The 23,744-nt window shown below is 42.8% G+C and overlaps 1 protein-coding gene across 2 annotated transcripts; it reads left to right on the forward strand.

Annotated features, from left to right (window-relative positions):
• Positions 1 to 2,373: 2,373 nt before the first annotated feature.
• On the forward strand, positions 2,374 to 22,370 carry PLSCR5 (phospholipid scramblase family member 5). 2 transcript variants are annotated; one of them, XM_081008277.1, is made up of 10 exons: positions 2,374 to 2,407; positions 2,763 to 3,002; positions 9,454 to 9,485; positions 12,922 to 13,073; positions 16,676 to 16,718; positions 17,089 to 17,309; positions 17,980 to 18,141; positions 19,235 to 19,396; positions 22,066 to 22,148; positions 22,237 to 22,370. In XM_081008277.1, exons 2-9 carry the CDS (start codon positions 2,800 to 2,802, stop codon positions 22,102 to 22,104), a joined length of 1,014 nt encoding a protein of 337 aa, XP_080864403.1. In that variant the 5' UTR covers positions 2,374 to 2,407; positions 2,763 to 2,799; the 3' UTR covers positions 22,105 to 22,148; positions 22,237 to 22,370. The 2 variants fall into 2 exon arrangements, with proteins under 2 accessions (XP_080864403.1, XP_080864404.1); XM_081008278.1 differs by lacking the exon at positions 2,374 to 2,407 and having other exon boundaries at positions 2,930 to 3,002; positions 9,419 to 9,485.
• Positions 22,371 to 23,744: the final 1,374 nt, after the last annotated feature.

The following is a 23,744-nucleotide window of genomic DNA, read 5'->3' on the forward strand; positions in this document are numbered from 1 at the left end:
GCGTTCACCAGAAGCTGTGGAGAGGGATTTCCACAGCGTAGGGGCTGCCACAGAGAATGCCCTCTCCTGGGCCACCAACCCCAAGGCTTTGAGGGTGGAGGAACTATCAAGGGGAGGCCTCTCTGCCCATCTCAGCACCCAAGAGGGTCTGCAGAAAAGGAAACAGTATTTCAGATATTTGGGGCCTGGGTTGTTTAAGGCTCTCATGTGAGCGCCTTGAATTGGGCCTGGAAATGAACTGGCAACCAGCGCAGTTTTTTAAAAAATAAAATAAAATAGTGGTTATATGAGAATATGAGGACTAGTCGCCAGAAACCACAAGAGGAGAGAGTGCAGTTGTGCTTAGGTCTTGCCTGTGGGCTTCCCAAAGTGTAATGGCTTGGCTCTCCCACAGAAGCGAGACACTGGCAGTAATTATCTCAGGTTTATTGCTCAAACACATAAATCACTCCGGAGCTCCTTCACTCCGTGTCTGACTCCAAGTTAGCAGTTGCCGAGCCTAAACTCCGCCCCTTCCTCTTCTTTCAACAGAGGAAAAAACCCTTTCGCTTCTGCTCTTTTCCCCTCCTCTCACTGACCTTTTCGCGCCTTCGAGTTTTTGGGCTGGCTCTTCCCGGCCTCTCCCCTTCTATCTCTGAGCTATCTTCTGCTTGCTCTCTGAATTTTTCTGAAGCTATGCCACTCGGCTTCCCCTCCTCCCTCTCACATTCCAGTTCACATTCCAGTGTCCTTATCTCCCTTGGCTTGCTTAGATTCCCAGCCTCTGTCAGCTCTGGAACGAAGCTGACACAAAGGTATTTGGGTGGCCAGTGTGAGTAAAGGATGCTGGACTAGATGGAACCTTGTTCTGACTCAACAGGTTTTTCTTATGTTCTTATGATAACTAGGTTTCTTAGGCTCTTGGAATGTCCTCATCCACCAAGGCTGGTCATTGGCTCCCCCTAGACAGCACAGAAAGCAAGTGGGTGTCCTCTTCCAACTAAAACTTGCTTGAGGCAATAAGGCCTTCCTGAGATCTGGCAGGCACCTGCATCCTTTGGTTCTGGCTGCCATCTTGCTCCTTAATTCTGCTTCCTGGTTTGTCATCTGGTCCTGACTCTTGCTCGTCATCCCTGACTTGTGGCTCACTTCCTCCTCCTAGTTTCTCCTCAGTTGGCAACTTAGTGGATTCTGAATATAAAGGAGAAGTTGCTACAACACAACAGTGCTAATCTGCTGTGCTGGTGTTTAACTGGATGAAGGGGGAAAGTGAGGAGATTTCACCCCTCCCATTCCAAGAATCTGCTGATGTTCTCTGCTGATTTTCCAGAGAGGAGGGGGCGGTTTCTGCTCTCTACTTATTCCGCTCCAGCCTCACATCAAAGAGAGAGAGAGAGAGACTGAGTGTTAGAGAGAGACTGTGTGTGATCTCTGTAGATAAGGTTGCTGCTAAGAGCAGCTGCAGACACTCAGTGCAGTTCAGCATTTTCGTTTAGACCTCATTTAGCTCTGTATATAGTTTGTAATATAGTTGTAGATAGAATAAAGAGGATATTCTACAGAGCTGCTCTCCGAGTCGTTTATGCTCTTCTATACTCTGCTGTGCGACGACTGTCTTCTTGTGGAAGTGAATCCGGTGCTCACAACTCTAAGCTGTGAGTCCACAGCACTTTGACCTGTTCCTGTGCAGAAGGTGGTCTCTGGAAGTGCTACCCAGCTCGCCTAGCCCAGTCGGGGCTGAAGTGGATGAGTCCAGTTGGTGGCACTGGCTCAGGGGTGATGCTGACAGAAAGGCCCTTTTCACTTCTGCAAGAATTGGACACAAGGTGGGCACCTGGTTTGGCAGGGACCCCATCAGAGTGCCCCCCTTCCTCCCCTTACCTTACTATCCTCAGGCATGCACAGCAGCAGCAAAAAAGACTCGTCTAGACAACCAGCGCTACCCGTGTCACCCACCATTTTAATACTCCCACAATGCCTATGGAGTCGCTCCGGAGTGACACTAGTTTAGGGCCCCAAAGGAAAGTAAAAGAGTGTGTATCAACCACACGACCACATGGAGGAAAAGTCTATCAATGGTTACTAGCCACGATGACTATTTCCTTCCTTCAGCATCAGAGGTAGCATCCCTCTGAATACAAGTTGCTGAGAATAACAAGTGAGGAGAGTGTTGTTGCACTCAGATCCTGTTTGCAGGCATCCCATAGGCATCTGGTTTGCCACTGTAAGAACAGGATTCTGGAGAAAATGGGTCTTTGGCCTTCTTGTGTTCACAGCTGCCCAGCCTCCAGGGAAAGTATTGCTGACAAGCTCAGGTGACCTAGGTTTGTGACCTCACTCAGGGCTTGAGTCATTGACCATTCCATTCCTGAACATTCCAACCCCTGGCACCAGGTCTGATTTGCTGGGTATTCTGTGTGGAATAAAAGTAAATGGACAATTGATAAATTGCCCTGGAAACTCTAGAAGCTCTGACAAAGCCATTTTCAGTTTGCAACCCTCTCAGGCCATTACAGAAGATGGAAAACAAAGCTTGCAAAAAGTTTCCCTTATCTAAAACTCATTACTATAGGATATAGGATTTAAACATTTGCTCTCGCTCTCTCTTTTTCCTGCCTTGCCATTTGAAATCTATGGTTAAATTATCGTCATGACCTAGTTCTTCATTTCAGTTAATTGCTAACATAAATAGTGAATTAGCTACTGAGAAAATTTGCAATAAACTGTTAATTGTTATTTTAAAGATTTTCTGCTTTATGTTTTGCAAAAACTCCTGATTTCAGTGCCGAAGAAGAGCAAGGCAGACTTTTTCTCCCCGTGATGAACTACCCAGGACTTGCTGCACAAGCAGTGTGTGTGACTTGTGTAGTTGAAATGCAGCTGAAGGAGAGTCAGCATAGCGGTGCCGCATCTTTAGCTATTACTGGGCTAACTGCAGTATCTCTGCAAACAGGCTCACATCAGTGGAGTTACTGTGTGGGTACCAGCTGTAGCAAGACACATCAGACAAACCAAAATTCAAGGTGAGTCACAAAAGCAAATGTCACGTTTTTGGTACATTGATGTTTTTGACAGAAAGACGAGGATTAGATGCAGAGGGAGGGGAGGTTGTTTAAGATCTCTAGGAATAAAAGAAAGAAGCTTCCAACTTGCATGTTGATTCTTAGATTCAGTTCGTACTCTGCATTTTCAGCAGCAGAGAAGCCTTTAAAATGAGATGACTATAATGTGGCATATGGGTAGGTGACGCCTCTTGAGCTGATCTTATATCTTTATTTGCTTGACTCAAATATTAGTGGATGCATTCCTTCTTCCCTATGTCCTGGAAAGCCAAAGAGTTGTGTTTCCAGATAGTGGTTGGTCTCACTGATGTTCACGTCTGCATGCCCAAAACATTCATGATCAGGCCTTGTGAAGCAGGGTAAGTGGGGTGTTGGTTGCTAGGCCTGCAGATTGATATGAATGGAAGCTGGGGATTGGAGCATTTCTTGCTGATATGACTTAGGAATTGATGGCACTCTAAAGCAGAGTTGTTAGGGGGAAGGAAGAACTGGGGAGGTCCTCTCCCAAGCATAAGACTATACATTTTCTAAACAGATACTCCTCTCAGTTTTCAGTTTTTCCTTTGGCATTGGCAAGGCAAATTGTGAACTGACAGCAAAGCTTTGTTAACTGGTCTGAACAAACCCCAGTTTGCCAAGTTTGGACATGACAGCAAACTATGGGTGGAATGAAATGTCAGACTAATACAGTTGTCCCACCAGTGCAAGTGTTTCTGCTTGCCAGATGGAACAACCTCCCTTCTCCTCCATATGCATGCCATTCTGGAGTTCTCCCAGCCCTCAAAGCAGAACTGTGGGGGTGCAGGGGGCACATGAGGAGACAAAGCACCACAGCACTAGCAAGAATCCTTGCACTAACCCCATGTGTTAGCTGAATCTGGCCCTATGATTCTTACAAAACAGAAATGGTGAGCTAAAAAAAACTTCCATTAGGAGGATGGGTGGTGTGGCTTCCCCAAAATGGCCTCATGGGCCAAATTGGGAGGCCTAGCAGGCCAAGTTTAGCCTGTGGGCCAGAGGTTCCCCATCCATGGTCCAGGCCAACAGCATTTCCTCTTGCCAACATTCATGCCTGTGGCAGAGAGGTTCATCCAGAAGCCCTGCATCCCAGGCAGCAAGGAGCAAACTCCTCCCATCAGTTCACTAAGATGTGAGGCATTGTTCCCATCTGTGAAGTTTGTGTCATTTTTGACTTGCCCTCTTTCTAGAGGTAGCTGTTGCCTTTGAAAGCTGCATCATTATTGTCATCACACAGAGCTTCTTGGATTGTTTTTGCCTTAAGTATTTTCCCCAGCATATCATCTTCATGATTTACAAAACAACTAAGTGCACGGTTCTGTTATATTCCACAGATTTCAGAGGGACACTGTTATTTGAATGGTCCAGACCATTTAAATTAATCAAATAACAAAATAACTGATCCGTCTGTAATCAGTTTCATGAACAATGGCAAGTCATTGGCCACTAGTTCTAGCTTACTAAATATGATAATTTTTGGCATGACTATAAAAGTAAATTCTGGGGAAACTGACGTTATTGTCAATAAAAATAATTATCTTCCACAAAAGAAAATTCAAGTAGGTTTTGAGGGGGGCTTTTTAAATAGAAGAAATATTGTAATTTTATACCAAGTCATATTTTCTTGCAGAATATTATGATTTAAAGTAGTTTCCCCTGTTTATTATTGTTAATAATTATCAAAGGATATAATAATAATAATAATAATAATAATAATAATAATATATATAAAAAAAAAAACAAACTGCAACACACACACACCAGCAATGTTTGGCTTGTCATTCATCAAAATCAATGCAATTAACTACTAGGGTAACAAAGTGTATAGAAATTAGTTATATTATTTTGTGTGTGCAAGTACAAATTGACCAAACTGCCCTTACTGTAAGAACAGAATTTGCTTTAGCGGATAAACATCCTGTGCACATTGTTCCAGTATGGAGGACTATGTGCTATGTATTAATCTCATGCTGTTTCTACTGTTTATAAGGAGCATGGGGAAAAACCAGCAGGAGATAAAAAGAGATGTGGCATTTGATGACCATGAGAAAGACCTGAGGAAAAGGAAAAGGTTCTTACACAGGGCAGCCAAGGATTTCCAGTCTGGTCAATCCAATGGCCTATCTGATTCACCAAAGTCCTATTTAGCCAAATATTTTGTCTCCAATGCTACCAATCCTGATTGCTCTGGAAAGTCCACAAGCAAGGCATGATGGCAATAGCCTTTTCTTGTTCCAAACGTGTCTTTCTTTGAACACAGCCATTGCATTTAACTACCATGCCAGATAGCCCTTGTCTGCTCTGTCCTCTGTGATGCTGGCTACTTTTGTGTTTAGAAAGGATATTAATCTCATAGCCATAATAACCTTTCTCCCCGAGTGAATTCCATAAATGAATTGTGTATCCTGTGCAGAACTATGTGGGAACATACCCAGAAAACTGCCTTGTAGATAGTCAGATAATTTGTTGACCCAGCCCTTGTCTAACTGACAGCAGCTCTCTGGGACTTCAGTCAGAGATCTTTCCCATCACCTGCTACCTGAATCACAGAATCATAGAAGTGTAGAGTTGGAAGAGACAACAAGGATCATCTAGTCCAACCTCCTGCAATGCAGGAATCTTTTGCCCAATGTGGGTCTTAAACCCACAAAGCTGAACCTACAATCTCTGGCTCTACCTGAAGATGCCAGGGGTTAAATATGGGACCTTCTGCATGCGCGCCAACTGAGCAATGGTCACTTCATTCATTCATTCATTTTATTTGTTCAGTGGTACCTCGGGTTAAGAACTTAATTCATTCTGGAGGTCTGTTCTTAACCTGAAACTGTTCTTAACCTGAAGCACCACTTTAGCTAATGGGGCCTCCTGCTGCTGCCGCGCTGCCGGAGCACGATTTCTGTTCTCATCCTGAAGCAAAGTTCTTAACCTGAGGTAATATTTCTGGGTTAGTGCAGTCTGTAACCTGAAGCGTATGTAACCCGAGGTACCACTGTATGTCACTTTCCTACCAAAAAAAGAAAGAAAAAGAAACATTTGCAAAGTGGGCTTATAACAAGGAAACACAGATGCATTTCAAACAAACATTATACAATTTCATAATAACAGCAAAACCAAAATATAATAGCATAAAGCCCACATTTCAATACTGTAAGTTTAACATGCATCATCCAATGACAAAAATTACAAGGGAGCTTCACAGTTTCACCTTAATCCTAGAAACACCCCTCCAACAATGTTGCTCACAGTCTCTCACCTGCAGTAGCTTCTTATAACGCTTCCAAGGGCAAAGGGTGGGGTAGCTAAAACATCCCTCCCATGATGTTATAGCTACATGCAAAGCAGACGTTCTTCCCATTGTACTTCCTGTGCTCTTGCTCACATGAAAAACAGCATGCTTTATCATTAACAGAGTCCCATTATGGGACCTGGAATCCTTTCCTATTAATACAACCATGAGCACAGAGGTAGAACCTAGTGATCAGTCACAAATGCATAGAAATCTGCCACTTGGCTATTGCTTGGCTTGTGGGCGTCATGGTTTTTACATCAGAGAACTATTCCACATCCTCTGTTGCTTTTTCAGGATCAAACCTAAAGGTAAAGGGACCCCTGACCGTTAGGTCCAGTCGCAGACAACTCTGGGGTTGCGGCGCTCATCTTGCTTTATTGGCCGAGGGAGCCGGCGTACAGCTTCCGGGTCATGTGGCCAGCATGACTAAGCCGCTTCTGGTGAACCAGTGCAGTGCATGGAAACTCCACTTACCTTCCCGCTGGAGTGGTACCTATTTATCTACTTGCACTTTGACATGCTTTCAAACTGCTAGGTTGGCAGGAGCAGGGACCGAGCAACGGGAGCTCACCCCATCCCGGAGATTCGAACTGCCGACCTTCTGATCGGCAAGCCCTAGGCTTGGTGGTTGAACCCACAGCGCCACCCCTGTCCTTTTTAAGATCAAGCCTAGTATGGTGGTAATGTGAGCATTGAGGAAAAAAATAAGCACATTTTGTAGGAAAGAATGAGCATCCAGTGCTTCAAATTTTGCTTACTAAAATAATGCAAAAATATGCAAAAGCTAAATTCTTATTACTCATTTCCATGCTGGCTTTCATTTTTACATTATTTTTTTGCTGGAAAAAAAGAAACCAAGTTTCCAAACAATCAAATGAACATTAGCCACGAATGATAACAAATCATATTGACACTTCAAGAGCAAATCACTCCATTAGTAAAACATGTTTGAACTGCAAATTTTGTAGATATAAGTATTCTGTGTCAGTGCTGAATGGTTTGATAGCTGAAAGGCCTTAGCAACAAAGCTTACCAAACTTACTGATGTTCCTTGAATTATAATAATGAAACTAAGGTCGGATTTTGTACTGAGTGTTTTTGTTAAGCCTATACAAGTTCATATACAACTTCTTGTTTGATGAAGCCACTTTATCAAAGTCACCGTGATTTTATTCCATGGATGGCATTGCGTTGTGCAGGAAGTGAAGTTCTGGGGCATTTTCCTCATTTGAGAATTTTCTTCATAAAGAACTTCCATTAAAAAAAAAGAACTCTTGCTTTATACAACTTCCTTAACTCAGCTGCATAACTACAATGATACCACCTGAGATATGCTGATATCCTTCCTAATCTGCAGTATACATTCTAGCTCTCTTACTCCAATAAATCATAGAATTGTAGAGTTGAAAGGGACCCCAAGGGTAATCTAGTCCAGCCCCTTGCAATGTAGGAATCACAACTAAATAATCACTGACAGATGGCCATCTGATAAAAGCCTCAAATGAAAGAGAGTTCACCACTTACCAAGGGAGTCTGCTCCATGATTGTATAGCTCTGTCTCAGCCAGCATGGCCAATGGTCAAGGGTGATGGAGGTTGCAATCCAACAGAAAGGCTGAAAGTTTCTAGCTAATCTTCTGTTACTAAGGCTTCAGTTAAATGATATTGAAACATCTTGGAATGGGTTGACGTGGGTCAGCAACAGAGTCCTTGAATCCCCATGACGGGGTGAGCTCCCATTGCTCTGTCCCAGCTCCTACCAACCTAGCAGTTCGAAAGCATGCCAGTGCAAGTAAATAAATAGGTACCACTCTGGAGGGAAGGTAAATGGCATTTCTGTGCACTCTGGTTTCTGTCACAGTGTTCCGTTCCATATTTTTGCACAGTACGTCCAGAGATCAAGGAGCAAGTTTTAATCTATATTGTGACACAACTGGGTGCCATTTTGAATCATGATGGTAGCATGAACATTTCAAAACTGCACTGATTTTGTTTATTTGTTTCTTTCTTAGAATGGTGAATAATAATAAAAAAAGGAATGTGCCACCCTGTTATCCTAAGCTAGCGGGCATCTTGTGCCAATGAGTTCAGTAGGTTAAATAAATTATGCACTGGACTGGGGAAAAGATGAATTCCATACTATTTTATGAATAAACAGGAAGAGGGGAGAGCAATATGAGCTTGCCATATCATCTGCAATGGGACTTCAGTTTAGATATAATGACCTTGAGAGGGAACTAAAGGTACAAAGAGATATGAGCATAGATAACTATGAATGATAATTACTGTGGCTTTCAGTCTGCCAGGTATTACATGACAGCCTTTTCCTGCGTTGCCCTTTTTGTGGTCACTTAACAGTTGTGAATCATGCCTGTGTGATTCACACAGATACGATACAATCTCCATGGCAACTTGGTCACTTGAGTTAGAAATACGAGCTGGCACAACTCAAGGTTACTCTCTCCCAATGCTTTTAGAGCTACCATTAGCTTTTTGATTTGGTCTCTATTGTGAAGCCAGATCTCCATACTTAAATGCCATTTCCATAGCAGTTTATTGAATTCCAGTGTGCAGGGCATTTTACCTTGGAAAACAATTTCATTCCGTAAAGGATGACAGGAGGATGAAACCTCCCATCTTGCACATATGTGCCACATGCTTCTGTACTATTGAAAACATTGTGTTTAGCTTTGGGTAGACATCAAGTCACCAACCATGCTTCTTTTGCTGATGCTCCTTCTGGAGCTAGACTACTGAGAGCTAAAAACAAACAACACACGGAATCAAAAGGCTGGTTTGAATTCCAGGCGAATAAAAGCACAGAATCGGCCAATTTAATTTATTTATGTGCTCTGTTTATTTTTCTTGCTCGTGTGTGTGTGTGTGTGTGTGTGTATCTTGATTGCAAGCATCGTCTCCCCCTGTTGTCCATACCCATAAAATGCAGTGATCAGAAATACGAGAAAGGCAATGTGTTTCTTTGCTGTTCTTTTGTAACCTGACATGAAGTAGACAGACACCTTCTGAAGTTTGTGCATGCTGTGCTTTCCCCCCTCCCTTGCTGCAACAAGAAAAGCCTTTTCTTTTAACCTGGCTTCCTTTGAAGAAGTGAATCAGGCAGCTTCATGGCCTCTCAAGGTAAGTGATTATATATAACCCATAAAGGGATGTTTACTAAAAAAAAAGGGGGGGAGAAATAAAAAAGAAACCCACCCCTAATGGTATATAGCAATCAGCCATCTGATTAAATGGGAAAGTGACAACTCCAAGGAGTGGTAATTTCTGCTCTGACTATGCTGCAACTGAGGCGGAATAAAATCGAATGTCAGCTATAATATATAAACTTCAGCTTGCATTTCTTCACAGATGTGCAATGTTAGTTGTATCCTTACACCGGCACCTGTCTGCTTTTGCATACATGCTATTTATTAAACAATAGGAAACATAGAAAGGTCATGCTTCCATTCAAAGTTTCACATCCTTCAAGCACACTTCACCGGAGAATTATTGCGTCAGCAAGTACTGATCATTTGGAACATGGTTGACAAAATCCCCACTAACAAGCGTCTGAAGGACAATTGAGTGCAATCAGACTGAAGGGGCTAGTTCGTGCCATGTCTTCCCTTTAGTTTGAGACAGCTAACTCCTCATTAAAGGTGAAAATTGCCAGCAACTGGAAATCCTTTCAAACCGTTTCCCTTTAAAAAGAATAAAAATGAAATGTTATACTTAAAAATGAAGTCAAATTCTTCTCTCACATCTACCAGCCCGTCTCTTCAAATAGCACAGGTGTTAAAAATTTTGGCAAGAGGGTTCTCTGGAAGTACTAACAAGATCACACGCCAAAAAATTATACATGAAATGCTATTTTAATATGGATAGTTTTAATTTCTGGGTAATTTTTATGGCACTTCTTGGCATATGCAATTAAGTAGATTGTAATCTTGGGGTGTGTGGATGTAGGTACTTTCTGATGCAGTAAAAAAGGTCAGTTGTCCCATCTGTAAAATGGGAGGGGGGAATGCATTGTTATTGTGAAGACAACAGGAAAACACTGTGCAAAATGTAAAGTTCTGTTTAAATGCTAAGGAGTAGAATGGTATTTAATGGAGTTAGCAAAATCATTTGGAGCAAAGTATCCCAAAAGAAAAGGAACATAAAGCATAAATCTACATCTAATCAGCAGCCAGTGGTTTAAAATATTGCAATTTATATGCTTTATCTACAGCATAGATAAGTGTGTGGAAAACTACTGGAATAGGGATCCCTTCATGTACCACCTTTGCAGATGCACAAAATAATGTATACCACTCCTCAAATTGCCTTAGATTTCCATGAATATTTAGTGCACCTGCTGCTTGATTTTCTCTAGCTTAAGTCTGAGTGACAGGGCAGACTTCACTTTCCCCCACCAGCCCCTTCTTTAAAAATGACACCTGTACTTGGCCAATAAAACTTCACGGCATTTCAGGAAACACAAGTTTGGCCAACGACAGGATTCTGTGAGGTAAAATGATGCAGGAGAGCATATGAAATATTTATGCCCCGGTTATGCATTTTTCAAAAGCCAGATAGAAATTCAAAGGGATTCCTCCTTCTTCCTGGGGTCTTGAGCTTTTGAAGGAAAGCTGTGGCTGCAATGATAAATTAAGATCAAAATACAATTACACGATGAAACAGGCATGCTCACAATGGAAAATAACGCAAAGGGGCCTCTTCTAAACCCACAACAGCCGAAAACTGTAACTTGGTGGTTTATGTCCAAATTGTAAAAGACACATCATTGTCACACAAGGTTTCTTCAGATGGGCTACCTTCCGTCTCTAAAAAGTGAGGTGAGCATGATCAGAGAAGGCAGAGATGAAGCTTTCTCTGACATGAAAGCAGATAGAAGAGAGTTGGTCAAGCCGTGAAAATAGAATGAAGCAGGACTGGCAAAGATAAAGATCCTTTACAGGCTATGCAGGTTGTATTCGGCACCATCTGCACTATACAATTAAAACAGTATCATACCACTTTGATGACTCCCCCCAAAGAATTCTGGGAACTGTAGCATGTTCCCAGAGTTGTTAGGAAACCCCTATTTCCCCCAAGAGCTACAATCCTCATAGTGGTTTAACAGTAAACGCCAGACCCACCCAGTATCCCTATTTTCCATGGGCAATCCCAGATTCAGAGAAGCTGTCCTGGTTTTTGATTTGACCCTTGAATGTCCCGCTTTTCCTCAGGACATCCCTATTTTCATGGGAGAAATGTTAGAAGGTATGGAGTTATCCAACCCTCGAGCCAAAGGCAGTGGCGTAGCTAGCTGCTCAGGTGTCCGGGGCAGTGTGCTTGCCCTGCAGCCGGGGGCGGAGCGAGCCGCCCATGGGGGCAGAGCAAGCCAAGGCTGAGTGGAGCCTCTCTGCAGCCTCCCCCTCAGCTGTAGGGCAGCTGAGGTGGTGGGCAGACGCAAGCCCTGCGCTGCTTGAAAAATCAGCGTGGAGCTTGCAGGCAGTCCGTCTGCCCCCTCCCCCTCAGGAGAGACATGTGGCTCTGGTACGCTGCAGGCCCCGCGGTGTGCCGCCCAGTACCCCCCGTCTCACCTAGCTACACCTCTGGATTAGGCAGATTCATGGAGGAGACAGCTGTCAAAGGCTACTAGCCTTAAAGGCTGTGCTCTGCCTGCAAAGTTGGAGGCAGCAATGCTCCTGGTTTCTGGAAATCACTCAAGAGGAGAGTGCTTCTGCAGTGGCATAGGAAGGGGAATGCGGTGGGTGCGGGAGTTATTTTTTCAAAACACATATTTTTGGCATTTTGTCACTCTCCTCAGTGATTACGCCCGGGGCAGCCTGCACCCACCGCACCCCCCTTCCCACGCCACTGGTTGAAGGCAGCCCTGTATAGGGAATTTTAAAAACGTTTAATGCTTTAATGCTCTAATGTTATGTTTTTTATATATGTTGGAAGCTGCCCAGAGTGGGTGGCGCAACCCAGTCAGATGGATGGAGTATAAATAGAATGATGATGATAATGGAATAGGACATCCCTATTTTCATTGGAGAAATGCTGGATGGTATGCAATGCCTTTTCCCAGGGAACACTGGAATTCCCAGGATTCTTTGCCTGCCTTTGACTAGTAGGGCAGAAGGCAGAGAGGCCAAAGGCAGATGGAGCAAGAGCAAATGACAGGCAGAGTCAAATAATTTTTGGTTTTGTCCCCATCCTCTGCCTTGCTAAGTTCAACGAGGGCAACAGTGAGACTAAGGAGAAGGAAGTTGACTGCTGGTAGTACTGTACATCCTGGAGTGGATGTAAGTAAGAAGCCAGGCAGTAGGGGGTTGGCTGAGGTTTGCAGAGCTGTGCCCCTTTCACCCTAATGGACCAGTCTGCATGATTGACCATGCTCCCTGCTTCAGACTTTTCAGCAACAAAGCTACAATGCAGCATGAGGTGAACTGAAGATGTCACAGAGGGCGTGTGACCAGCAGATGTGAGTCTCACATGATGGAGGTGGAATGTCTCAGTCAGGCTGCTGTTATTGACCAAACTAGGACCTATTTTCATTAAAAACGTTTATAATGTTTTCATGCAGCTATTTCAGGCCAAATTCAGAAACCAATGCAAGATCCTCTTCCCGGTTCTCCAGAGCCTCCAGCTCAAACGAAGACTTCAGAAACTACCGCTGTCTGGAAACAAGCCCAGCCTCCTGCCGGTTTGCCTCCTGGTCTGGAATACCTCAGCCAGGTCCTGTTCCACTTCCAACTACTGTAACTGTAAAATTATATATTAGATGTGTTTTAGATTTACTTCCACCTTTCCAAAATGATCTGTTGTGCCTTTATCTTTTTGTGCTTCCGTAAAATGCAGTAACAGATTATAATAATTTTCATTTTGGGATTCACTGAGATGATTTGTCTTCCCTTGAATTTACTCCACATTTTACTCCAGATCTGCTCAAAACATTTTTTTTCTCTCCTCAGAAGCATAGCAATTCCAGATGGTGCATTTCCCCCCCTTTGGGGTAGTTATGAATTACCTTTGCAAGTGCCTCAGGGATGCCACACATCAACACAGCATGAACACTGTGTTGGCCAGTGTTGCTTCCTCCACTGGGGATGGAGTGGTGTTTTTGCTATTGGACAATTCCATCCTCTGCTTGACCTTTCCTCTACAGTAGGTAACTAAACACTCGCTCTCATTTCTTGGTTTGATGAAGTGTCGTAGGTAGGTTGCGCAGATGCATGCAAAATTTTTGTTTTATTTCTTTTCTGAAATACGACTTTTTCTAGAGTTGCCAAACCAGGGACAGAGGAACTGTGGCTCTCCAGATTCCCATCTGCTGAAGCCAGCACAACCAGTGGTCAGGTATGATGGGAAATAAGAACTGATGGGAATTATCCATCAATGTCTGGAGGGGCACAGATTCCCTATCCCTCTCCCCACCTCACAAACATCCCAAGACCTGGATTGCTCTTGAAGCTTGTTTGCAAGCCTTCTGCAATCCACCTGCAGACTTTTGAGGTATAGATTGTGCCCTGCTTTTTCTCTCTCCCCAATTTTGCTGAACAGCTAGTCTGATGAAGAACTCTGAATAAATTGAAAGCTCTTGGTTGATCTAATAAAGATATTAGTATCCTGTAGATTTTGGGTTTCGCCCCTCCCATAATGAACCAACACCACTACCTACATTTGTGTCTTTTTGCTTGTTGTTTTGAGTTGAGCAAATGTTTAGGGAACCATCTTTCTTAGGTATTTTGCTGTTGTCTAGCTAGTCTTGCGAAGGACCCACTTATTCCACCTGATATTCTGCTGCAGGCTCAGATTTGTAGAATGAAAGAAGTCAGCTTTGAGGTTTTCTGAAAAGCAAAACTTTTGATTTCTAGCTGGACCCTAACTCTGGTGAAATCAAATCTAAATTACGGAGCCTTAGAACTCCTGTCACACCATCACTGTACTTAGATCTGAGGCTTCTTGCCTGGAAATATCATATGTGATCAAACACTTCCAAATACTCCATGAAAATTGTTAATAGAAAGCCTGTTCGACAACAAGGGCAAGAGCTGCTTCAGAGAGCAAATTTTTAGAATTGCAATTGGAGGTTGCCCCAATTTTTCTCCTGCCTTTTCTGTAGCATGAAACAGGGGGTGAACCTAGAGACAACAAAAGGCACAAACTTGCATCTTGTCAAAAGTGCTTCTGCCAAGGGCATTAGTGGAAAAGGAATTGCTATTCTTTGTAACCATGTGTTTGATTCTGATGTGGTTCTGATGTGGACATACAGTGGTACCTTGGGTTAAGAACTTAATTTGTTCCGGAGGTCAGTTCTTAACCTGAAACTGCTCTTAACCTGAAGCACCACTTTAGCTAATGGGGCCTCCCGCTGCCACCGCGCGATTTCTGTTCTCATCCTGAAGCAAAGTTCTTAACCCAAGGTACTATTTGTCTGTAACCTGAAGTGACTGTAACCAGAAGCATATGTAACCCGAGGTACCACTGTACATCAAATTCCTTATTTGTGTGGTGTTGTTTTTTCCAATGCTCATATGTCCCATATGTGGTTAGAATGGGATAGAATTCAGTTCCCTGCTTCTCAGACTGCATTGAGGAAGAACTTCAGGTCTTAAGGCAGGAGTGGGGAACATGCTTCAGCCTGAAGACCACATTCCCTTCTGGGCAACATTACTGGAGTCAAGTGCCAATGGTGGGCAGGGCGAGAGGCAAAAGTATATTTTAATTAGACAAGGAATGTAAATTTTCAAAGCACTTTTTAAAGGAACAGCTTGCTGGATCATCCCAGTGGCCCATCTAATCCAACACCCTACTCTCGCAATGACCAGCCAGATTCCTGTGGAAAGCCCGCAAGCAGGAGTGCTCTGATGGTGTTTCCTGCTTGGCAGGGGGTTGGACTCGATGGCCCTTGTGGTCTCTTCCAACTCTATGATTCTATGATTCTAGGACAAAAGCATACGTTCTAACTTTTTCCAATGCGAAACCAGGACTTGCGTCTTCTGGGACGTGCTCCAGGGCGAGTCATGTAGACATGTGCCTCGCTCCTGCCCCGAAAAACTGCTTTTGGGGGGCAAGAACTTGCACAGCATCCACAAATGCCCATTTGTGTTTTGGGCACCGCACAAGATCGTGGTTCCAACAAAGCACTTTTTAAAGGGTGAGAGTGTCGCGCAAGAGAGCATGAGATCGTGGCACCCAAGACAGCTGCTAAGATCCTGGGACTTCTCATTTTTTCCCAGGGGACTTGGGAAATATGCATAAGTGGAAGAGCACTCTGCCCACCTGCTATTTCCAGAAGGTGGCATCCAGGGGTAAACTGCCTCTGGCAGAGGAGGCAGAACATAGGCATCATGGACAATAGCCTTGTCCTTCCTGAATTTATATAATCCTTTTAAAAAGCCATTCAAGTTGGTGGCCATCACTGCCTCTTTTGAGGAGCAAATTCCACAGCACATGAAGAAGTGCTTTGTTTTATCTGTCCGGAATCTTCCAACATTCAGCTTCATGGGATGCCCACAAGTTGTAGTGTTATGAGGGAAGGAGAAAAACTCTACCCACTATCTCCATGAGAGGCATAGGATGCCCTGCTTCCATGTGAACGTGCCTGGACTTTAGGATTGGCCTCAGGGGCACTACTCTAGGTCTGTTCGCTCCAGTTGCAGCTTCTCTGTGCTCCTTAGCTGTGGTGCATTCTCCATGCCGTGTATTATTTTATAAACTTCTATCATGTCCCCTCTTACTCTCCTTTCATCTAAACTAAGAATATCCCAATTGACCATCCTTTCCTGGTAGGGGAGTTATTCCATTTCCTTGATCATTTTGGTTGTTTTTTTTTTTAAAAAAACTTTTATGCAGTAGGCCAGTTTACACACACACACACACCCTCTATTCTCCACCCCTGCTTGAGCAAACTGTAATATTACCCTACAAGCACTTTCAGCCCAAATTTAAAAGCAGAAACCCAACATGAATGAGATTGAGTTAAGCAACACTGCAGCCATATGTAGAGTTTATTATGGTTTTACACTGCTGATGTATGTACTGGTTATACTCATTTGTTTCCATTGTGACTGTTTAAGTTTTGCTTGTCTTTGAATTTTGTTGGGTTTTTTAAATTAAATACATAAAGGTATTAACAGCCCAGAGGACATACTGTGGTTTAATTGGGTGCTGTATAAATGCCAGATACAAATAAATACTATACTATACTGCATCTAGTATTTTATGCAACGCACTATTATTTGTTAGTGTTTGATGCTGTTGAGTATGAAAATCTCCAGATATTTTCAATGTTCCACAATTCTCACGTTTTCTTATTTATTTTCATTTCTGAACAGTTGGACCAGATCATTATTCACCAGCAAGTGGAGCTTCTCCAAGGTACTGCACATTCCAGCTCAGCCCTTGTTAGAGATGCCAGATCCATTTACTTCTAACCCATATCACTTTTGCTTACGTTGACCCATCCACCTGGTCCCTCATTTTTGCACCAAGATGCAATGTCTATTTCTACCTCTATAAAAAACCGCATGTAACAATATTTTTGAAGACATTCTCTCTCAAAACAACACACCTTATAAAACGTATTTTCTGTTGTTGTTGTTTTAAAAAATAAAAATAAAAATCTAATCCGGAAGGAATTAGCCTTGGATCAAATTCAAATGTAACACTGCTGAATCAAAACGGTCATCAAAAATATCTCTTTTTTAGGCTAAATGCATTTCTACCTGTTCTGTTTGGCTTTATTTAGTTATACTTGGGACTGAAACCTGCAGCAAGTATGAGATTAAAAACCACCTGGGACAAAGAGTTTACTTTGCAGTGGAAGAAAATGGTTGCTTTGATCGTAACTTCTGCTCGCCGCTGAGGTCTTTTACCATAAGGATTACAGACAACACAGGTCAAGAGGTGATCACAGTCAACAGACCTTTAAGGTGTAATAGCTGCTGCTTTCCATGTTACCTGCAAAAGGTCAGTTAATCCTAGTAGCAACCCTTTTTATCAGTTTGCACGTTTCCTTTACATCTGTATGCGCATTCTGATGGCGACGGTTTAGAACTGCGCCTGAGTGTGCATTCATCTGAAAGATGGAATGTGCTTCAGAATAAGCACCCCATTTATTCCCTTTATTCTTTAAAGGAATCCTGCAGAAGGGGGATCGTGCACAGAGAATGGGTGCATGAGATTGTGCTTTTACTGGGTGCGCTTTTTTCTTCCTCCGTGGTCTTTCAGACTGAGAAGGGGCAGCTTGACTTGCAGTTTCCGGGTTCCTTTGGTGTTGGTGACAGAATTCAGGTCCAAACTAGGCATAGCTTCAATTGCATAGCTAGGAAGCACACCAATATTTCCTTCCTTTAATTATGGGCATGGGGAGGGGTGATTTGCATTGGGACCAGAACAGGGGGCTGGGAGAGCTAACCCAGGGGTAGCCATTCCTGGGATAGCCAGATATTGCTGGACTAAGCTCCCACAATCCCTGAGTATTGGCCATGCTGGCAGAGGCTTATGGGAGTTGTAGTCCAACAACATCTATAGGGCACCATATTGATTGCCCCTGACCCATCAGATGTCATAAAACCTTCAGCAATTATCTTCAAAAGCCACTGGTTAGATTGACTTTTTTATTTTCACTGTCCAATAGTTAGAAGTTCAGTCTCCTCCTGGGACTACAGTTGGCTACGTGGTGCAGAAATGGGACCCTCTCCTGCCCAAGTTCACTATCAGGAATGAAAGCAATGAAGATGTGTTGAAGATAATTGGCCCTTGTGCAACATGCGGTTGTTTTGGAGATGTTGACTTTGAGGTACTTTTGATAACAGTGTGATTTTTGTGTGTTTTCAGTTTGCAAAATACAGGGAGAGGTGGAATGAATTAAAATGACAGCCCTCACTAAACCAATTTATTCGTCTTGTGTGCTGCATTTTCAGAGGGAGGGGGAAAATGTCCACGTCAAAATAATGTAATTTATTTATTTAATGATTTTCTAGTCCACCTTTTAGGACTATAAAAGCAGTTCACAAAAGTCAGTAAGACTTCAGTCCTGTGCCTGGGAGGAAGCTCCACTGAACTCCGAACGTGCTGTAAGAGACATATTTCAAAAAAGCATTAAAAATAAGACCAGTAAATTAAGAACTAAAGCAGCAATTAAAATCATGAAAGCTATCAATCAAGTGCCAAGCAGAACAAAAACACGTTTAAAATCTGCTATAAAGCTATCTATGGGGTTTGCCATTTTTAATGTTCACATTTTCAAAATATTTAAACTAAGCTGACTGCAGTTTTCAGCCTCTGAGTGTCACTTAAATTATTGGCTTGTGCTTCACTCCCTTATATGCCTTGTTTTCTACTGCTTCCATAAGCGGCTCTTGCAGGAGGGGATGTATGGGGGGGTGGTTGTGGTGACAACTGCATAAGGGTTCCATGGTATTCACACCACAAATGCATTACATGATCAGTGCCATCAGCTCTGTCAATAAAAAAGAATTTTGTGCATTGATTTGAAGAAAGCAGATAGAAGGACGTTTTTCTTCCTCCCTCCCTCTCTCTCTCTCTCTCTCGAACTAGAATCAATGTATTTATTGTATTAAATGGCTATGTCAATTTCAGCCCAGATTAAAATGTGGTTTGTATTACTTGATAAGGTTTCATTGGAGATAAAATACCTATATTGAATTTAAGCCAGCTGGCGATTAAACACTAGACATTTAACTGAACTGTCCTTTTCTGATGTTCAGCTATATGCAACTTCTCATTTCTGAAATTCATTTGCTCTCTTAAATAGCTCCAATGTCATAGTTAACCATCACTTAATCCCACTCACCCACACTTCCAAATATTTGAGGAATGTTCTCCATGCATTCCTTTCAGTTCTCATATGTTCTTTTCCTTTCCTGCAGGTAAAATCTCTAAACGGAATGTCAACTATTGGCAAGATTTCCAAGTATTGGTCTGGATTTGTCAATAACATCTTTACCAATACAGCCAACTTTGGTATTCAGGTTCCTGTAGACCTTGACGTAAAAATCAAGGCTGTAATGATTGGTGCTTGTTTCCTCCTAGTAAGTATACCAGCAAAGGCAAAGTCCTCTCTTTCCTCAGTCCAATCCTTCTTTCCTTAAATGCCTACATTTTAGAAGCAGTCCTGGGAGACTGAGCTGAACGGATACTTGAATCTGGGTTTCCTGCACCTAAACCCAACACACTATGCACCATGCCACATTTGTTTATGATTCATCATATTCTCTACCCACACAGGCAATTCTGTGTATGGTACACAACTGCATTGAAAAACAATTATTTTAATCCTATAGCCCACCGCTTCTTCCAAAGGAGCCCAGAGCAGCAAAATGCAACACATTTATTTAGATACTAAATGCATTAAATACATCTAAAACCAGTCAAGTATCTTCCTAGCTAATCATTTCAAAGTTGCTGGGAACAGTATCTGTTAGCTATCAAAGTCTGGTTGAACAGGAATGCTCTTAAATCCCCCCCCCCCCCGAATGCTAGTAATGGAGACAGAGACACCTCACCAAGGAGGGCATTTCATAAATGGGGAGCCAACACCAAAAAGGCCTTGTCATGAGTCAATGCTCTCTGGGTAGTTCCCATAAGTGGCACCACCACACATCTGGAACCTACTGAAAGCCTAAGGCAACACTCACCTGCTCTTAGTATGTCGTATAATCTGCCAAGGATTTTCATTATCTTAAATTCAGATTTTACATCATTCTGGATAGCGTTGGGTAGTCATAGTATCCTTTGATCTAAAGAATCGTATGAGGCAGAAGCAGCTTGCTGAGGGAGGCAGAGCATCATTTGCCCTTCACCAACACGGGTGGTGCTGTGGGTTAAACCACAGAGCCTAGGGCTTGCCAATCAGAAGGTTGGTGGTTCGAATCCCCGCGACGGGGTGAGCTCCCGTTGCTCGGTCCCTGCTCCTGCCAACCTAGCAGTTCGAAAGCACGTTCGAAAGTGCAAGTAGATAAATAGGTATCGCTCCGGCGGGAAGGTAAACGGTGTTTCTGTGCACTGCTCTGGTTCACCAGAAGTGGCTTAGTCATGCTGGCCACATGACCCAGAAGCTGTACGCCGGCTCCCTTGGCCAGTAAAGCAAGATAAGCGCCGCAACCCCAGAGTCGTCCGCGACTGGACTTAATGGTCAGGGGTCCCTTTACCTTTAACCTCCCCATTGCCTTTGCTCTTCCTTCTGATAAACAACCACAGCCCACCTGCTTAGAAGCTAGCATAGTGGCTCCAGACCATATATTAGGCCACTTCTGATGAGAACTTGCAGTCCATTGGAGTTAGTTCTCACATGCATGTTTGTACAGGTTTGCCCTAAATGTGAACCCTTCGTACATGAACTCACAAGTACCCAATCGGTGCTTGAGCTGGCAGTGGGACCATGCTAGTTAGCCGTGCCTCCATGTTCCACACCATGCTGCCCTGGCTTCCATTTCCATGTATTGACACAGACATCTGCAAAGGGGAGTTTTCTTGTATGTACAGGAAGGCTTCCCCTTTGTAGACATCCTCTGCTCCAATTTGGGAGGAAGGGTATAAGTACATCCAATGATAAGCAAAAGCACCAGCAATATAAACCACGCATTAATCTCAAAACCAGCATAAAATGGATGTTGAATTCAACATAGGGATAAACAGACAGTTGCATCAGTGTGAAAATTTCCCCTTGCTCAACAGAAACAATCTCCCCCTCTTTTCCCCCTACACAGCCCTTAATTCTGTTTTGGGGTAATTCCCCCAACCCTCTAGAACAGATTTGGGGGCATGTGTGTGGGGAGGAGAGGGAAAATTCAACTGAAATGTAGTTGAGGTTCACCCAATTTATTTATTTGACAAAATTTATAGACTGCTTAATAAATAAATCTCTAAGCAAGCTACATAAAATGTAGATATAGGCCAACTAACTACCCTCATGTATACTCCATGAAACATTAAAAGCTTTAGATGAAAGACATGTTTTTAAAACATTGCTTTAAAAAAGTTAAAGGACCCCTCGATGGTTAAGTCCAGTCAAAGGCGACTATGGGGTTGTGGTGCTCGTCTCGCTTTAGGCTGAGGGAGCCGGCGTTTGTCCACAGACAGCTTTCTGGGTCATGTTGCTAGCATGACTAAACCACTTCTGGTGCAAAAGAACACCGTGACAGAAGCCAGAGTGCACAGAAATGCCGTTTACCTTCCCGCCACAGTGGTACCTATTTATCTACTTGCACTGGCATGCTTTTGAACTGCTAGTTTGGCAGGAACTGGGACAGAGCAAAAGGAGCTCACCCTGTCGCGGGGATTCAAACTGCCGACCTTCTGATCGGCAAGCCCAAGAGGCTCAGTGGTTTGTCCAATTGCTTTCACTGACCACTCCTGAAACAAGCCCCCCTGAACTAAATCTCAAGGTACGGGGAGGACCATATGAGTGCAGACGGTACCAAGCCATTCAGTGCTTTAAAGGTAAAAGCTAACTAGCATGTTATAACAATTGTAAAGGTGCCTAATGATTCAGTTGTTAGCCTAACCCTTTAGTCCGACAAGGCAAGAAATAAAATTATCTCCATACTTTAAAGCCGTCTGATTTCTTCTGATGCAAAACTGTCTTTCCTCAGAAGAACTGCTTTAAAAAGGCTTTAATGAAACCCTACAAGTCAGCCTTTTGATATTAATTGTTGCCTTTTTGTATCTTCCTCATCATTCACAGTTTATTTATTTGTAGGACTTAATGTTCTTTGAGAACTCCTTGGACGGATTGTAACAAGGAAGATGATAGGAACAATAAAATATGCAAACTACAGTTCAGTAAGTAAGAACGAAACATAAATTGGTCGCCTTTGCTTTGAAGACTTATACATAAGACACTTTCTAATTCTTTTTCATTTTCTTCCAGCAGTCCCTTGAGCTCTGGATATTACTTTTGAACTGTACAATCCTATGTTTTGTTTGGGGGGATTTTTTGTAAGAAGAAAAAAAAGTGGGGGAGGCAATGACCAATGTTTATTAAACTATAAGTTACGTAAATAATTATTTTCTCATTTTTATTGTGTAGATGATTGCTAAATATACTGTTTACAGAGAGAAAAAGAGGGCACACACACTCAACATTGCTTTGGAGTATTGCAGTTCTCTTTGGACTCGTTTGATGTCTTTGCGTCAGAAAGCATGAAAGATTAGAACTAAGACTTGCAGTGCCACTGATGAAAAGTCTTTACTTACAGAGCCCTTTGAAGTTTGGGAAACGCTGGCCCCAGCTATTAGCTGAAAAGGAAAAAGCAAAAGAACGAGGTTTATTATTATATCCCAAGAAGCTTTCAGATTTAGAGTTCAATTAACAGTAACTAACAGAGACATCATCCACTGGGAAAGCTAAAGAGAGATGTCTGAAGGGACGCTTGTGGGTGATGGTGTTAATTGTTCAGATTTAAGAGGTACTTAAACAACATAGTTAAAATTTATGGGCTCACTGATGGCAATTGTCTGTTTCCTGCAACAGGTGATGTATCAGAACATACCAAGCCAAATCCTTTGAAATGCATACGGCCGTGATTGATTTTAAAGCTGGGAGTCTGAAATAAGCTTCCACTTGCATTCATGGGCTACATGCACGTGATATTTATGGCTGGATTAGGCCCTCTGAAGTTAGGGGGGCAGCTCTTCCCTCATTATGAAAGCGGTTAGCTATGGTTAATGGCTAGCTGGGCTTCACCTTACAGATTTTCTTCCAGTGACTATGGCAAAGGCATTAAAGTTTCGCTAAAGGAGAATTAAGGAGATTGCAGAAAAGCTGAGTGATAATAATATTACAATAACCATCAGTGCTTTTTTCTTTAAAAAAAAAAAGGTCTCATTAAACGCTCGCTTCCATCTGAGACTCAGGAAACACCATGACAGGAAATGAGGCTGAAATTGGGGGTAGCAACAGAACTGACGATTCTCTCTGCTAGAGAATTTTTTTTTTAAAAAAAATTAGTTTCCTCTCCCATTAGATTCACAAAATGTTTAGGTCTATGCGTACCCCTGCATCCCCCCCCCCCCAGAAAAAGCACTGATGATAATAATAATTTATTATTTATACCCCGCCCATCTGGTTGGGTGAATTCCTTCCATTGTGGAAGATGCAGGCTAGATCCCTGGGCCTGAACCTCCTCAGAAAGGGAGTTTGAAGAACAGAGATATATAGTGATAACAAGTGACCAAATTCTAAACCGTATTATGTAGACAGCAGACCTCTGAATTACCAGTTAATGGACAGTGATGGCGGGAGAGGGATTTTGCCCTCACATCCTTCTTGTGCGCTCCCTGTAGGCATTTATTTCCTTTCTGAAAATACAAGCAGAGTTTAAAATGGAAACAAAAATGCCTGGGTAAGGGGGGGGGGGATGCCTGGCTCCAGGAAGA

This window comes from Podarcis pityusensis, assembly GCF_964106645.2.
Source record: "Podarcis pityusensis genome assembly, chromosome: 5".
In the NCBI taxonomy this organism is placed as follows: Eukaryota; Metazoa; Chordata; class Lepidosauria; order Squamata; family Lacertidae; genus Podarcis; species Podarcis pityusensis.